The 17,638-nt window shown below is 38.1% G+C and overlaps 2 protein-coding genes across 2 annotated transcripts; one reads left to right on the plus strand and one right to left on the minus strand.

Moving 5' to 3' along the window:
• Positions 1–206: 206 nt before the first annotated feature.
• On the minus strand, positions 207–1,159 carry LOC124776455 (proline-rich protein 2-like). Its single transcript, XM_047251463.1, has 2 exons — positions 1,051–1,159; positions 207–665 (listed from the first exon to the last, which is right to left on the minus strand). Exons 1-2 carry the CDS (start codon positions 1,087–1,089, stop codon positions 348–350), a joined length of 357 nt encoding a protein of 118 aa, XP_047107419.1. The 5' UTR covers positions 1,090–1,159; the 3' UTR covers positions 207–347.
• Positions 1,160–16,479: 15,320 nt separating this feature from the next.
• Positions 16,480–17,409, plus strand: LOC124777275 (proline-rich protein 2-like). The gene is made up of 2 exons (XM_047252611.1): positions 16,480–16,570; positions 16,963–17,409. Exons 1-2 carry the CDS (start codon positions 16,532–16,534, stop codon positions 17,278–17,280), a joined length of 357 nt encoding a protein of 118 aa, XP_047108567.1. The 5' UTR covers positions 16,480–16,531; the 3' UTR covers positions 17,281–17,409.
• Positions 17,410–17,638: the final 229 nt, after the last annotated feature.

Here is a 17,638-nt window from a genome sequence, read left to right on the forward strand (position 1 = left end):
AATTTCTATCTTAATGACACGGTAATATCTAAAAGTAACATGAATTCAAGTAGTTTCAATTTTTAAACTTGATCATTTTTGTCACATGCTTCCGCCAGTAAATACTTTTTAATGTGTGTTTCTCGCAGAGATTTTTTTGCGCAATAGCAGATTTGCTTCAGCTTCTACACGTAAACAATTCTAAGGTTGAGTAAAAAATTAACAAATACTTTTTTAATGCTAATTTAATGAAACACGAATGAAAACAGTAACATGAGAATACTTTATAAATAAGCTGAAAAGAGTTTAGTGGTCATCATGTAGGCAAAATTGAAGACTTGTTTCAATTAGATATTTGTGCTGTTTCATTAGAAAACACCGCGCCAAAAGCGGCCAGGACCTACTGCGGGTGGCCCTGCTGGTCCAGTAGGCTGAGGTCCTCCAGTAGGTTGAGGTTCACCGGTGGGCTGGGGCCCTCCAGTTGGTTCAGGACCTCCAGTGGGTTGACCTGTTGGCTCAGGGCCTCCAGTTGGTGGGCCAGGGGGACCAGTTGGTTCAGGACCTCCAGTAGGTTGACCTGTTGGATCAGGTCCTCCAGTCGGTGGGCCAGGTGGTCCAGTTGGTTGTGGCCCTTCAGTTGGTCCAGGAGGACCTGGTGGCGTTTCTTGGCACCTGCACGCTGACACCTGTGACAGGATTGTGTAATACATCTCAGTGTCTGTAGTTAAGATTTATGTAGTTACAATCTGTGAACAATTAATTTGTTGCACACTGTGGATCCTGTCAGTCATTAATTATATGTACTTTTCAGGTACATGTCAATTTGTTTGTAAGTGCTTATTCTGGACCTTTGAAATAGTTGTTGAAGAATTAAGATATCTAAGAAACAAGATTCTTTTAAAAATTTGTACCCTATTCTATTAGTTACTGTATTAACCCGCTGAACGATGACGAAACCATGACTCAATCATCTTTGAAATTGATCTGTTATCACGACAGGTAACTAAGGAAATGGTGAAGAATATGTAAGTTAAGGTACTTATTGGAGACTTGTCAGTAGGCCCTACTCACCGCAAGGCAGAGGAGAAGGACTGCCACTGTCGCCCTCATGATGCTGAAGGATGGCTGAGACCAGGGACTGTCGGCCGTTTATAAGTCGCAGTATTGCGTGACGTACTCCTGTCGTGACCGAGCCACAAAAGGACCGAAAATAGACTTCAATCCTACTGATATGATGCAATATCTGTTTCTCTTCCAAGGTTACAGAATACAGCTGCGGGCGTCTTCACAACGTACGTTTCTTCCGTCTTTGTTTCAATTTGTAATACTAAACGGGTAATATTTTGGCAGCTGAGTAGCTAATAATTTCAACGTGTGCATTTTTATATTTATCCTACCTGACGCCGAAAGGATTGTAACATTCATTTTTAAGCATATACTTATTACGAAGAAAGTTCTAAGAAAAATGGTTCAAATGGCCCTGAGCACTATGGGACTTAACAGCTGTGGTCATCAGTCCCCTAGAACTTAGAACTACTTAAACCTAACTAACCTAAGGACATCACACACATCCATGCCCGAGGCAGGATTCGAACCTGCGACCGTAGCAGTCGCGCGGTTCTGGACTGCGCGCCTAGAACCGCGAGACCACCGCGGCCGGCGAAGAATGTTCTCTAGTTTGTCGTTCTGTAGAATGATGGCAGCTGGAGAAGTTCCGTCTTTTGAGTATAGCCGGCCGGAGTGGCCGTGCGGTTCTAGGCGCTACAGTCTGGAACCGCGTGTCCGCTACGGTCGCAGGTTCGAATCCTGCCTCGGGCATGGATGTATGTGATGTCCTTAGGTTAGTTAGGTTTAAGTAGTTCTAAGTTCTAGTGGACTGATGACCACAGTAGTTAAGTTCCATAGTGCTCAGAGCCATTTGAACCATTTTTTTGAGTATAGTCCATAATAAGCCTAAGACTTCCCATTATACTGTCAAGTAGAATTCCGCTGAGTTTATTTTAAACATTTCATACAGCCTATATTTTTCTTTTTACACAACTTGATTTGCATAGTGATGGTTTCTGTGGAGCAGAATGACAGTGTGTTGCCTATCCTGGTGTTGTTCTAGGCATGTGTTTTATATTTTAAATTATGGACGCCTACGCATGTATCTCATCGGTATTCTACATATACATATACATCTACATCATACTTCGCAAGCCACCTAATGGTGTGTGGCGGAGGGTACTTTCGGTACTACTATCTTATCCCTCCAACGCTGTTGCACTCGCGAACAGTGCCTGGAAAGAATGATTGTCGGTAAGCCTCTGTACTGGCTCTAATTTCTCGAATTTTCCCCTCGTGGTCAATGTTATGTTATGTTTCCCTACTCCTCCTGAAAAGTGCTGTCCCGAAATTTTAATAGTAAATCTGCCCGTGATGCAGAACGCCTCTCTTGTAACGTCTGCCAGTGGAGTTTGTTTAGCACCTCCGTAACGCTCTCTCGCTATCTAAACGATCCCGTGACGAAACGCGCCGCTCTTCATTGGATCTTCTCTACCTCTTGTAATAGCCGTACCTGACAGGGATCCGAGATAAATGAACAACGTTCCTTCGCGGTGTTTACAGATTTTGCAGGAGCATAACGATATAATAAAACAATTTAAACCGCAATTTAAATTATTTATTGCGCTGAGCGCAAATACCAGTCAGATAATGAAGATTTGTAAACAGAGCTGGAAGGTTTTACTTTACAGACTTCTTGCATGTTTCTTCTTTTTAACTGTTACATTTCGGTATATTTACGGTTTTGTAGGGAACACTAATTTTTAACACCAGTTGATTAGAGATAAATAATTCATCAAGCAATATTTCCGTCTCGTTTCATATTTAAATGTTTTCACTGTAATATACGAATTATAGGAGATTTTCACTTAAATGTTTCGTGCAGCATTTAAATGGAAATATTGTCTATGTGGAACGTAATAAACAAGATGCAATCACTGGCTGCTGTCTCCACTTTACAAAACCTTTTCTACGTGTAAGATACAGAGCGGAGTTGTGGAAGTCACAATATATTGCAAGAAGACACAAGTTAATACTGATCATTTCAGAAGTTGGAGGCCAACAAAATTTTAGCTCTGTCTCTTTACTACACGTGGATATTCTCAGCGAGGTGGCTGATGGGAGTAGCTGAACTGCTAGAAACCGAAATACAGTAAACACTATTGACGGCTTTGTGGACACTATCAACCCTGTGTTTAATATCTCTGACGTGTCAACAAATAAACTGGTTTTAAACGTGTGACATTGTGCTGCTATTTATAATGGCATAGATAAATAACAATTACTTCATTCATATTACTTATATTCACGCATTAGTATCACAATGTCTAGTAAAATTTTCTTTCGCACCAACGTTTTTCAATGTAGAATGCAACATAGTATTATCTGACCGTCTAATAGAATTCTGGTTCTCGTAAACAATGGTATAGGATTTTCATTTTATTGTTGAAAAGTTGCCCTCTTAGTTGCCTCAAATTCACTATCTCTTTGGATGCAGAATTTAAAGTTATGCATTCAACTCCAATCTTTGACGTCCATCAGTTTCGTCTTCTATCACGAAAGTGTATTTTCCCCAACAGAAAGGCACTCCCATATTGTGAAAGCCAAAATCTGAGTAACAAAGGAATTTACATGCACGTTTTTACATCTTCGTTGTTAAACACAATGTCATAGTACATATTATCCTTGAGTAACGAAGAATCATTATTGCTGACCTGCAGTACACAATAACAAACTTAAAATTGTATTAGCTTAAAATAATTGCTGCATACTGTATGTCAGGTCTTATGTTAGTACTGGCCAGTGAACCCCCAACCCCAATTATTTAAAGAATCGAGTTATCATGTGCGACATGTCATATCTCTGGAACTATGTTTCGAATGATGATTTACTTTTGTCGGTAAATTCAGTGGTATATGTGTTGCGAATATATTTGGTAGTAAACAGATAATAAATTAAAATGCCACAGATACACTACACGAAAAGCGGAAACTGTAGTAAGTGATAAACTTTTGCCTTTCGTTGTTTTATGGAGCTGTCGACGAAAAAAGTTTCGTAAAAGTTTGAAATTGTGTATAAAGTTTTTGGAAGTCTCTAAATGCTCTCATTCTGAATGTAGTGTGCATAGTTTTCGCGCCATTAGTTACGCTACCTCAGTACATACACACAGTCTCTACTTGGAATTCTTGACTTATTGTGCTAAACCTTGCACATGATTATAGAGTTTATTGAGTGGATATGGTAGCATTTTAAATCGATCAGTAATTGTAATGAAGTATTGAAAATCAAATTATAGTTGGCCTGGAAACCATAAGAGAAGCAATCTGCAACTGGGCCCACGCCCTGGGTTACCCATTTACATGTAGATATACAGCAAAAACATAAGTTCCTAATATGGCACTTGGACCTAAACACCCCACACATCCCAAATCTATAATCCAGCATACATCGGTGTTTCTATTAAACATATTACAGAGAGTTTCAGCACATCTGCAGAGTAACACCTTCGGTCAAATATAAATTTACCACCCAGCCAGTCGATTGACTTAACAGGGCTTTTTTTCTCCTAGATTTTTAGCTTCGAATCCGTGATACAACTTCGGGTTTGTCTCTTTCTGGAACATGAGAGTCCATCATCAGTATCTCAGTCTCCTCTGCATCTACCACTGACTGAGCATTCGCCTTTGTTCTATTTTGATCTGGATTACAGAGAAAGGCATGATTACTAAACACTTTTAAACTATTCAAAGACTCCATAACACCTGTGTCCTTTCTGTATATAGCTGTATTTAATGCCTCTGCCCAGTATTGCTTAGGCACACCAGAATCATATAACATACACTGTGACATCTCAAAAATTAATATGTTAGTTCCTCCCACAACATCATTCTGTCCTGCGCAATAGGACACACTAATCTGATGCTCAATTCGATTCTCACTGAGAAATGAATTCAGTTCCACTGTCTGATCTAATAGGTTTGACGTTTGCACCAATACTGTTTCCTACCTAAGTTTTAAATTCACAGAAAAAATCATTTGTTTGTTCTTTACTATTGAGAAAGTAACAGAATGTCCTCCTGGAATAATCATCCACCAGTATATGCATGTATTCAGCCCTAAAGTGTAACTTTTGCTCCATGATACCCCATAAATCCACCTTCACCATACAGATATCTAATAGGTTTTTATCTTCTGATGACTTTACTAGACGAAGAGGGCTGCTCAGATTGTCTCCTAAATCGTTTATACAGATAACAGATATACAGATAACTTGGTGAACGCCAGAAATCACTTCTGTAGTACTCGATTACTTCCCGTCAGTTACTACGAACTGTGACCTCTCTTACAGGAAATCACGAATCCAGTCGCATAACTGAGACAATATGTGAGGCACGGTGTCGAAAGCTTTCTGGAAATCTGGAAATACGGAATCAGTTTGAAATCTCGACACTTCTTGTGAGATAAGAGCTAGTTGTGTTTCACAATAACGATGTTTTCTAAATCCGTGTAGACAGTTTGTCAATAGACCTCTTCGAGGTAATTCAGAATGTTCGAACAATATATATGTTTAAAAATCCTGCTGCATACCTACATTAATGACATAGGCCTGTAATGTATTATATTGCACCTATTGCCCTTCTTGAATATTGGTGTGACCTGTGCAACTTTCCAGTCTTTGATTACTAATGTTTCGACAACCGAGCGGTTGTTGATGATTGTTAAATACGGAGCTATTGCATCAGCATACTCTGAAAGGAACCTAATTCGTATACAGTCTGGAACGGAAGACAGCCTTTCATTAGGTGATCAAAGTTACCTCATTGTCCTTAGGATACCTACCTCTAAGCTACTCGTGTTGGTAGCTGTTCTTGATTCGAATTTTATAATTTTTACTTCGTCTTCTTTCGTGAAGGAATTTCGGAGGGCTGCGTTTAGTAACTTTGACTTTAGCAGCACTGTCATCGATAGTATTTCCATTGCTGTCGAGCAGAGAAGGCACTGATTGTGTCTTCGTTTAATTTTGTTTTCTTTTATTTGTTTTTTGCTTTTTTTGGAAGAAAAAGCACTTAAGTAGTTTAGTGGCTGTAAATTCTGGTTTCCAAAAATGTCCTGGAATTTAAGTTGATGGAAACCGCCACTCCATCGGTAGAAAAACTAGAAGGCAAGGATGATTAGAACAATGTAAATTTGCGATGGAATTCTAATGCGTGAAAATTACTGATCTCTGCAATGGGGCATGCGTGCAAGTACAGCTATGAAAGCAGGAAAGGATACAGATTCGTGGACCTTTATGCTTTTGCATGTGGATAAATCTTTGTATGCACATGTGGAAAACACAGCGTAAGCAAAGGAAGCTTGGCACACGCTGGAAAACTCGTTATTGGCAAGAATAAAACGTTATGGACAACTCTGGGATGCTCGGCTGAATACTATGTTGTTCAAATTTTAAGGAAATAATCAGAATTACCAAACTGACATTCTGGATGTAGCCAGATAATTGTAGAGCATGGACAAACCATTTGATGATGGACTAATTGTACTCATTATGTTGAGTGGCTTACTAAAAGTTGTATATTCCTGACATTGTAAGACTGGGGTCGATTTGCTGTGTATGATAACTGAAGAATACTTCACAAGGCAGGATTGCTAAAAAAATCATCCTATTGGATGACAGGTTTCACAGAGCTATCTGTCATCATCGTTTCGTATCGCTTAAAATTTTTTTAAATAAATTATCCATGCGCAACGTGAAGCAACTTGCAACAATTATGGACAATATATTGTAAAAGTATTAAAGTGTAAGATTCGGAACCGTTCACCAAGTAAAATGCGCTTTTAGCGATCTTGTGAAGTTTTCTTCAGTTATTGTTACCAAAAGTTTGTCTGTCTTGCAGGAGGCGTACATAGTCCAGTATAATGGCTGAAAATTTCACATAGGAAAATATCAAAACAAAGATGCTAAATGGAAGTGTGGGAGACTACCCCAGCTTAGACAAAGGTGCCGGTGATAATGTTGGTAATATTGTAAAATTTTATACATGATTTTTTTAAAATACAGCTGAGAAATGAAAAAATATATATTTTTCATTTCCTGGAAGTATGTACATATGAAGTTTGGCTGTCTCCAGAGGCAAGAATAATCAAAGGAGAATTCGGAGAGGGGAGATAGGTCATTGTTTAATGCATTTGGAGTGACGGATTTTTACCTGAATGAGTGAATCATTGATACCAGAGCGTCGGGAAACAAGATCTCGAGGAAGCGATTGCTTCAAGATTTTGTACCAGAAAACTGCAAACAAAGAACTGTGAAGTGTGGCGTTAATATTTGATTAATAAGTGAAGCGGTTGGCTATATCCTCAGAAATGCTATTCTTGCCGACGCCTTAGCAGCTAATTTTTTGTCAGTTTATGTTTTGGTTAATGAAATCAACTGTACATATGCCATATTTGCCAGGGAATTCCTTTCTGCGGAGTTTGACAACCTGGTCCAAGTCTCTTTACTTGACACTTCTTCGTCGGTTTTCGGACCGATGATGATGAAGTGACTATGAGGATAACTTACATACTCCGTCCCAAGCAGAGAAAATCCGCCACGGAGCCGGTAATCGAACCTGGTTCCACTGACTGGGAATCTGTAGCGCTAACCGCAAGTCCACGAGTTGCTGACAGTTTGGTTAACAAATGCGTAAATACTGTCTTTGATATATATGGATGTAAGGTGTTGAGAAGCAATGAGCTTCTTCGTTCTGGATCAGAGTGAAATGTTATTTACAAACAACAAAATTTTGAGTTTCTGTCAACTGAGCACTCACGTTGACGTTGAAAAACGCTGAAGTGTTGCGATTCCGAAAGTGCTAACAAGTGTAAATGTCTGAATATCTATTTCCTTACGCTGAGAACAACATCTATCTGAGGTGAAGATGGATTAACGGGATCCCACTGAGCAAATGCCACACTCTATGGCTACGTACATGTATATATGGTGAATAATTATTCCAGGAGGACGTTCTGTTGCTTTCTCAAAGATAAAGAACAAATATAAGATTTTTTTCTGTGAATTTAAAATTTGGACGAAAACAGGATTGGAGCAAACATCAAATTTGTTCGAGTAGACAATGGCACTGAATTTGTGAACTCTTAATTCTGGACAGAATGATGTTGTGGAAAGAACTAATCTATTAATTTGTGAGATGGCACAGTGCATGCAATTTGATTATTGGGCATAGAGATGTGCAACACAGCTGTTTACATAAAGAATAGTATTCCTCACAGGAGTTATGGAAGGGTAAACTGTCTTCTTCGAATAATTTAAAAGTTTTTTGTTTTTCGGCTTCTTTTTTCCCCAACTGCGAATAAGCAAGTTGCACCATTTGATTTCCGTCTTTTGCTAAGACCAGATACGTTTCGCTTTATTAAAGCATCTTCAGTTGTCACTGTAACAGTATTGTTTTTCCTCGTACAGTTTTGTCTGCTATGACCGTGAACAGTTTGGATGTTTTACTTACTACTGTAAAGGAAAAAATCATGAAGTTAGAGTGACCACTGAAGAGCTTTAGAATAAATCGAAAGACGTCGATCTTAATAATACTTTCATTACAATAGCAAAAGACTGGAATTAGCCTACACAACTTGCATTTATAAGCGTTCAGCTATTAAACCCTTCTCCATATTCCACGTCAAAATAGAACAAAGTAGAATGTTCAGTCAGTGACAACGCAGAGAGACTGAGATGCTGCCGATGGAACCTGATGTTCCAGAAAGTGACCATCCAGCTCGAAGGTCAGCCCATGTACCCAAACCCAGGGAGTACCCCGAGTGGGTCACATATTTTTGGTAAGTGTTATTCAGTTTGATTGAAGATCCTGGTAATCTGGAGGACCTCATGTCGAGGAGTGAAAGAGGGGACTGGATAAAAGTCATGAAAGAGGAAATAAAGTCTTTGCAGAAGAAATGACTTTGGGAATTTGTGGACCCACCTAAGAGTAAAAGTATAGTAGGTTACGAGTGTGAATTTAACACGAAAAGGAATACATTAAAGGGCGGCACTCACTCGTGCTAGCCCTGTTACTAAAATATTTGGTCAAAAGTTTGGTAGAGATTATTATAGAACCTTGTCATCTGTTATAAGACATAGTGTGTTCAGAGCTTTCATTAGTCAAACTGTAAATATTCATCTTAAGATTAATAGCTTTGATGTTAAAGTTCTTTTCTATTTTGGGACTTGGTGGAAACCATTCTATGAAGCAATCAGCGAGTATTATATCAAAGTCTGATAAACCAATCAAAGCATTTATGATTTTAAAAAAGTCATTTACACAGTGGAATGAAAAAGGCAAACATTGTAGGTTAAGTTGTAAATACTAATGAAGATTGAGAAATCAGGTAAAAGTTTTGCAATTCTTATTTTGTATGCTGATGATTTTTACGTCCTTTTAATAACAGAGTGATGAAAGAAAAGCTGTACCACATGCAATTTGAAGTTAAAAATCTAAGAGAAGAAAATTCCTGTCAAGTCATGTGCATAAAACTGGGAAGAACGTGATTTAAAATTTGAGCAGAAGGATTATATTGAAGATGTGCTAAATGCTTTAGTATGTTTGATTACACTCCTATAAAAACACCAATGGAGGCTGGACTATAGATTTGGGATGTGCAGGGTGTTAAGTTTCAAGTGCCATAACAGGAACTTGTGGGTGTGCAGTATATCTGTGTCAGTAGATGGCTAATCTGGGGCATGGTCCCAGTTGTAGGTTACCCCTCTTATGGTTTCCAAGGTAACAAAAATTTGATTTTCAATATTTCATACATTTATTGACCGAATTTAAAAATATTAAGTGCTGTACTAATCTACTCATTCAGATCTATAACCACATCAAAGATTTAATACAATAAGCCAATTATTACAGTTAGAAACTGTGTATATGAATTGAGGCAGCATAACCCACGAAGTGCAAAATAGACTAGGGTATGCCCAGGAGATCTGAACCACTGTGTTAGACTGACCACCAGTGTATTTCACAAATGCGCCACTAGATAGCAGCTCCCGCTATTTGAATGGAAGCCCTACTGCAAAAGTGTTGATGTTGTTTTCGTGTTAGTTCTGGAGGAAAATCACATTCTCTGCTCTGGTAAGCCGAAAAGTGTTATGTAGTTACATTAGTTTAGTGTTTAGGCTTATTTTTCACAATATTGATGCAGTTTTTTTCCACAGGCTTGATTTGTATGCATGAAATTAAACTTAAAATGGCCACCGAGTTCATTAGCTGTAGATAGAAGTCGCGGTGGTCCATTTTTCCCGTGCAGTCAGTGGAGGTTGACCATGTTATTTGAGAGAAATGGACCGCTGGTGTTAATGTGGGAGAGTAGATGTGCAATTAAATTTAGCTTCAAGGCATGTGGAATAATCCCATTGAAGATGGATGCAGTCCCTGACGTGTGCCAACCAACCACATCAAAGCCCATCAAAAGACCTAGTGATCCCAAGCCTATCAGTAGAGCAGAGTTACCAGCAGAAGTTTAAATTCCTTCACTTATACAACTTCAGATACCATTCTTACTAAACCTAAATCTTCAAAAGTGGCTACTCCTACGCCACCACAGACATAACTTTTGGAAGAAATGTCACATGTTCCTTCTATTGATAAAACCATGAATGGTAAGAGAAAGGCAGCAACTGTATTCTAATGGTTAAACTCTGCTGAAAATATTAAATCTCTACATAAAAAGAGGGATAAGAAAAGAAAGGAAACAAAAAAAGGCGCAAAAAGATCACCAAAGGGATATGCTACTGAAGAGAAAAACGGAAAGAAGAAGCTAAAATAGAAAAATACTACATAGAGCTCACTGTATACATCAGATGCAGACAGTATAGATGATTAAGAAAATAACTTTGATGAACAAGGTAAAGATGAATGTGTTGGGTCTTTTGAAATCTATTATGAAACTAATAAAAATAACAACTAGATTCAGTGTGCTTCTTGTCCACAATGCTAACAAGAATGTTGTTCAACATTCGGAAATAAATTAATTGTGGTGAGAGAAAGATAGGTTAGTGGTTTAACAAAACCAACAATTCATTAGAGAAGCCAATGTTCAATCAAGATTTATAAAAAACTGATAATATTGCTTGGACTAAAATATTTAATAGTGTAATTCTGTGTTCTTTACAAGATATTCTAAATAAAAGTATGTAATTTTGATTAATTCTATGCTTCATGTGTACCTATTTTTATATGGTCCATCTCTCCCAGTACTCTGGTCAATCTCATGCCAATGTTCAAACAAGATTTATAATAAACTGATAATATTGCTTTGGACTAAATATTTAATAGTATGATTCTGTATTCATTACAAGATCTTAAAAATAAAAGTATGTAATTTTTATTACTTCTGTGCTTCATGTATAGCCATTTTCATATGGTCCATCTCTCCCAGACCACTGGTCCACTCACCCATACACCTATGGGTGAAATGGACAACTCATGTATATTTTAATTTTATCATACTTATTTTAAGCGACTGTTTGTCAATAATATATTCTAGTTAATGACACTCTATACTAACACGCTGCCAGGAGACAAAAAAAGTTGAGAACCATACAAATTTTATGCTGAAAAGAAAAAGTGGTCCAACTCTCCCAAACTTACTGTGTATTCAACCAATATTTCAGATTGAGCGCACTTAACGACTTACAACAAACTTTATGCATAATTTCAAGTCTTTATGAAACTTTTTCTCGTCAACAACACCCCCACCTTCCGCACAAAATGATGGAAGGAGGAAGATTATCACTTACTACATTTTAGGCTTTTGTGCATTAAATCTGTAGCGTCATGCATGATGTTTTAATGTATTACTTGTTTACTGCCAACTCTATCCGTAACACATATACCACTGAATGTGCCTGCAAATTTGGTTCATTATATGACACATAGTTCGAGAGATATGACACTATATAGATTAGAGTTTGATCTGTTAATGTATTGGGGTGCAGGGTTTACTGGTCAATACTAATACAAGACCTGACATTTGGTATGCAGCAACTATCTTAAGCTACTACAATTGTAAGTTTATATTGTGTATTGTAGATCAAAAAAACGAGTCCTTCGTAACTGAAGGATACTATGAACTATGGATTTATGTTTAACAATGGGGACTGCAAAGATACGCATGTTACTGGCTTAGTTGCTCAAATTCTGAAGACGTTTGAACTACTTGGTTGTCAAAATATGGCAGTGCTTTTCTATTGGGGAAAAATATAATTTCCTGCGAGAACAAGAAACTGACCGATATTGTCACGTCAAGTACTGAAACTGAATATCCAAAGAGGCAGTGTATTTGAGACAGCTAACAGGTAATTGGAATCGACAGCAAACCCACACCGAAGTAAAGGGAGACAAGAATCTAATAGTCCCTCAGGACTATATTGCAGCTGTAGGGGAAGGAGTAGAAGAAAGTCTTAAGGGAGAATACAGCCTAAGCACTAGGGATGGGAGTGGAGTAAGACTAATTTTCTGCAACAAATTTCAGCTAGTAATAGCTAAAACTCTGTTCAAGAATAGAAAAGATAGGGAGATATAGAAGAGTTCGATCTAGATTACATCAGGGTCAGGTAGAGATTTAGAAATCAAGTAATCGATTGTAAAAACGTACCCTGCAGCAGATATAGATTCAGATGAGAATTTAGTAATGACGAAGAGTAGGTTCATGTTCAAGAGACTACTTAGGAAGAATCAATGTACAAACAAGTGGGATACGGAAGTAATAAGGAATGAAGAGACACTCTTGAAGTTCTATGGGGCTACAGACACTGCAATAGCTCAATGCGCAGTTCCATTGAAGAGGAATGCACGTCTATAAAAAGTCAGTCACAGAAACTAGAAAAAAACATAGCAACAAAGAAGGTAACTGCTAAGAAACAACGGGTAAGAGGAGAGATAATTCAGTTGACCGGTGAAAGAAGAAAGTACAAATATGTTCACGGAATAGCAGGAATACAGAAATACAAGTCACTTAGGAACGAAATAAACAGGAAATGAGGGAAGCTAAGGCGAAATGACTGCATGAAAAATGCGAAGACATAGAAAAACAAATTATTGTTGGAAGAACTGAATCACCATACAGATAACTCAAAGCAACCTTCAGTCAAATTAAAAGCTAGGGTGGTTACATTACAAATGCAACGGGAGTTTCACCGTTAAATCCAAAGGAGAGAGTGGATAGGTGATGAAAGTACACTGAAGGCCTCTATGAGGACGAGGACTTTTTATGACGCGATAGAAGAAGAAAGAGGAGTCGATATTGAAAAGAATGCGGATACAGTATTTCAATCAGAATTTAGAAGAGCTTTGAAGACTTATGATCGAATAAGGACGTAGGGACAAACAACATTCCACCAGAACTTCTAAAATTATTTGGGGAAGTGGCAGGAAAACGACCATTTACGTTGGTGTGTAGAATGTATGAGTCGGCGATATGGCATCTGATTTTCCAAGAAACATCATCCACACAGTTCCGAAGATTACAAGACGGACAAGTGCGAGAATTATTGCACAGTCAACCAAACAGCTCATGCATACAACTTGCTGACAAAGATAATATACAGAAGAATGGAAAAGATAATTGAAGGTGGCAATCAGTTTAGCTTTAGGAAATTCTGACGTTGCGGTTGATAATGGAAGGAAGACTAAAGAAAAGACACGTTCATGGGATTTGTTGACCCTGAAAAAGCGTTCGACGATGTAAAATGGTGCAAAGTATTCGAAATTCTGAGAAAAATCGGGGCGAGCTATAGGGAATGCCGTGTAATATACAACATGCACAAGAACCAGGAGAGAACAAGACGAACAACGAAGCACTCGGATTAAAAAGGGTTTAATTTATTCACCGAAGAAGCAATGATGGAAACAGAAAGAAAGTTTCATGAGTGAAACTGAAAGTCGAGATGAAAGGATATCAGTGAGGCTATGCGCTAATGATACTGCTACCTTCAGTGAAAGTGAAGAAGAATTATAGCATCTGTTGAACGGAATGAACAGTAATGAGTGCAGAATATGGATTGAGAGTAAATCGATGAAAGACGAAAGTAGTGAGAAACAGCAGAAATGAGAACAGCGCGAAACATAACTTCGTAATCGGGTATCACGAAACGGCACAAGTTCCAGATTTCTGCTACCTAGGCAGCAAAAAACCCGTGACGGACGGAGCGAGGAGGACTTTAAAAGAAGACTAGCGCTGCTCAAACGCGCATTTCTGGCCGAGAGAATTATACTGGAAGCGGACATAGGCCCTGATGTGAGGAAGATATTTCTGATAATGTATATTTGGCGCAGAGCATTTTATGTTAGTGAAACACTGGCTGTGGGAAAACCGGAATAGAAGAGAATCGAAGTATCTGAGATGTGGTGCTACAGAAGAACGCTATAAATTAGGTGGGCTATAAAGTATGCAACGAGGAAGTTCGACGCAGAATCGGAGAGGAGAGGAATATATGGGAAACAGTGACAAAAAGAATGTACAGAATTACAGGACACATGTTAAGACATCACCGAGTAAGTGCCATAGTACTAGAGGGAGCAATAGAGAGTAAAAACAGTAGTGGACGACAGAGATTGGCATACATCGAGTAAATAATTGAGGATGTAGGTTGCAAGTGCTACTCTGAGATGAAGAGGTTGGCAAAGGAGAGGAATTCGTGGCGGACTGCATCAAACCAGTCAGAAGACTGATGACGTAAAAAAAATAAAACTGTTCGTGACAAGCAGAGTTCTATTAGACTGTCAGAAAATTCTGTGTTACATTCCAAATTGAAAAATGTTTCTGCGAAAGGACATTTTATTACACAATGATTGAGTAGACGAGAGACTGCAATAGAAGTGTGATTGTTGTTACATACTTGCAATCAAAGGAAAATCCTACTGATCTTCTTCATATGTTCAAATTGTCGCCAAATTAAGTGGTAGTGTTGTTGTGTTCATAATCCGGCACTTTATTTCATCTTTCATGCAATCGTCTACGAAGTGAGGACTGTAACTGTGTTGTTAGTTTTTTTGTACACATTGCTAATCTGATGTGTGAATAGAAGTATTATGGAAGATGTAATTGTTATTTATCCATATCATTATAAATAGCAGCACACTCAAATTAGTTGGAAATCATTTTATTTGTCGACACGACAGAGACAGCGTTGTTTACTGACTGTGTTACCGAACACAAAGCCTTCAATGCTGTTTATTGTATTTAGATTCCCAGCAATCTAACTACTTCCATCAGCCACCTCGCCGTGAGTATTCACATACAGTCAGAGCCAAGGTTTTGTTGGCTTATAACCTCTGGAATGGTCAATGTTAACTTGTGTCTCCTTCCAATATTATCGCGATTTTGGCAAATCCACACTGTGACGCACGTGTATAAAAGTTTTCATCATGGTGGAAGTAGCCAATGAATACACCTTGTTCTTTACGTTCAGTCTTGAGAGTATTGCATTTAAATACTGCACATCACATTAAAATGAAAATCTTCCATAATTCGTATATAACAGCATTCCTCAAAGTGAGAACTTTTAAATATCAAACGAGGTGGGAATATTACTTGATGAATTATTTATTTCGATTCTCATGGCATTAAAAATTATTATGCCCTATAAAACAGAAATACAGCCCAAATATACCAGTTAAAAAAAGAAAAAGCCATGAAAGAAGTCTGTGAAGAAACACTTCTGAACTGATGTTTAGGCTGTATCTGGGGTTTAAATTGTTTTGTTATATCATTCTTTTCCGACGAAATCAGTAAACACCACGAAGAAACGTTATAGAGAATGCCGATGATGTACATGCGTAACTGTCCTTAATCTAAAATGTAAAACATATGCCTCGTACAAGGCCAGAGTGGGGAACTTATCATTTTGCACCGAAAAAACCAACACAAGTTGTGTAAAAAGAAAGATATAACTTGTATGAAATATTTAAAAATACACTCCTCGGAATTATATCAGTGCTTTTGACAATCATTAGATTAATGGAGCATCCAACGAAATAATTAGATACTCCATGGTAGTACAGAACTAAGACAATAATAAAAATGTAGGAATAATATGGAAAAGAAATACTATTGGATATTGTAGTGAGAGGTCATAGATGAATTATGGACTATACTCATAAAGACAGAACGACACACTAGAGACCTTTCTTCATAATTAGGGCTATGCTTCCAAGTGAAAGTTTCAGTATAAATACAAAAATGTACTCGTTAGAATTATAGGTGCCAGAAATTTCTTGTTTGGTATTCCCTATTCCAAATAGAAAGAAAAATCGCATGAAACATAAACTCTGAAGACCGTCGAAGTTATATTATGTAAACTTGAAAGACAAACAGATGTTGCATCATATCAGTAGCCTTCAAGTCCATTTTTGGGCCTTTTGTCGCTCGGTCACGCCAGGAGTACATCACGCAATACTGCGACTTATAAAAGGCCGACAGTCCCTCATCTCTGCCATCCTTCAGAACCATGAGGGCGACAGTGGCAGCTCTTCTCCTCTGCCTTGCGGTAAGTAGCGGTTACTGACGAGTCTCCAATAAGTATCGTAGCTTACGTATTTTTTACGATTTCTTTAGTTACCTGTCTTGATAACAGATTGCTGTCTAGGATGATTGAGTCATATTTTCATCATCATTCAGCCAATTAATATAATAACCAACAAAAACAGGGTATAAATTTTAAAAAAACCTTGGTTCTTAGATCTCTTTACTCTTCAATAGTTATTTCAGAGGTTTACAATAAGTAGTTACACACAGATTGATATATACCTGAAAATTATACATATTTAATGAATGGTAGGTCCGACAGAGAATAACAATCTAATTGTTCACAGATCGTTTTATGTAACTACATAAATCTTAACTACAGACACTGAGATAGGTTACACAATTCTATCACAGGTGTCAGCATGCAGGTGCCAAGAAACGCCACCAGGTCCTCCTGGACCAACTGAAGGACCACAACCAACCGGACCACCTGGTCCACCAACTGGAGGACCTGATCCAACAGGTCAACCTACTGGAGGTCCTGAACCAACTGGTCCCCCTGGCCCACCAACTGGAGGCCCTGAGCCAACAGGTCAACCCACTGGAGGTCCTGAACCAACTGGAGGGCCCCAGCCCACCGGTGAACCTCAACCTACTGGAGGACCTCAGCCTACTGGACCACCAGGGCCACCCGCAGGAGGTCCTGGCCGCTTTTGGCGCGGTGTTTTCTAATGAAACAGCACAAATATCTAATTAAACAAGTCTTTAATTTTGCCTACATGATGACCACTAAACTCTTTTCAGCTTATTTATAAAGTATTCTCATGTTACTGTTTTCATTAAATTAGCATTACAAAAGTCTTTGTTAACTTTTTACTCAACCTTAGATTTGTTTAAGTGCAGAGCCTGAAGCAAATCTGCAGATCTGGGAAAATTCACTGCAAGAAACACACTTTAAAATTAATTTATTGGTGGAAGCAAATGACACAAATGATTACATGTAGAAATTTTAACTATTAAATGTCAGTGATTTTTACATATTATCGTGTCATTAAGATAAAAATTGTAAGAACCAGAGTGACAGAAAAAG

This window comes from Schistocerca piceifrons, chromosome 2 (genome assembly GCF_021461385.2).
Source record: "Schistocerca piceifrons isolate TAMUIC-IGC-003096 chromosome 2, iqSchPice1.1, whole genome shotgun sequence".
NCBI classification, from domain to species: domain Eukaryota; kingdom Metazoa; phylum Arthropoda; class Insecta; order Orthoptera; family Acrididae; genus Schistocerca; species Schistocerca piceifrons.

Bases quoted from the DNA above. Each gene is read 5' to 3' on its own strand.
- LOC124776455 (XM_047251463.1), bottom strand. From the start codon at position 1,089: ATGAGGGCGACAGTGGCAGTCCTTCTCCTCTGCCTTGCG. The intron at 666-1,050 runs GTGAGTAGGGCC...ATCCTGTCACAG, and splicing joins TCCTTCTCCTCTGCCTTGCG to GTGTCAGCGTGCAGGTGCCA.
- LOC124777275 (XM_047252611.1), top strand. From the start codon at position 16,532: ATGAGGGCGACAGTGGCAGCTCTTCTCCTCTGCCTTGCG. The intron at 16,571-16,962 runs GTAAGTAGCGGT...ATTCTATCACAG, and splicing joins CTCTTCTCCTCTGCCTTGCG to GTGTCAGCATGCAGGTGCCA.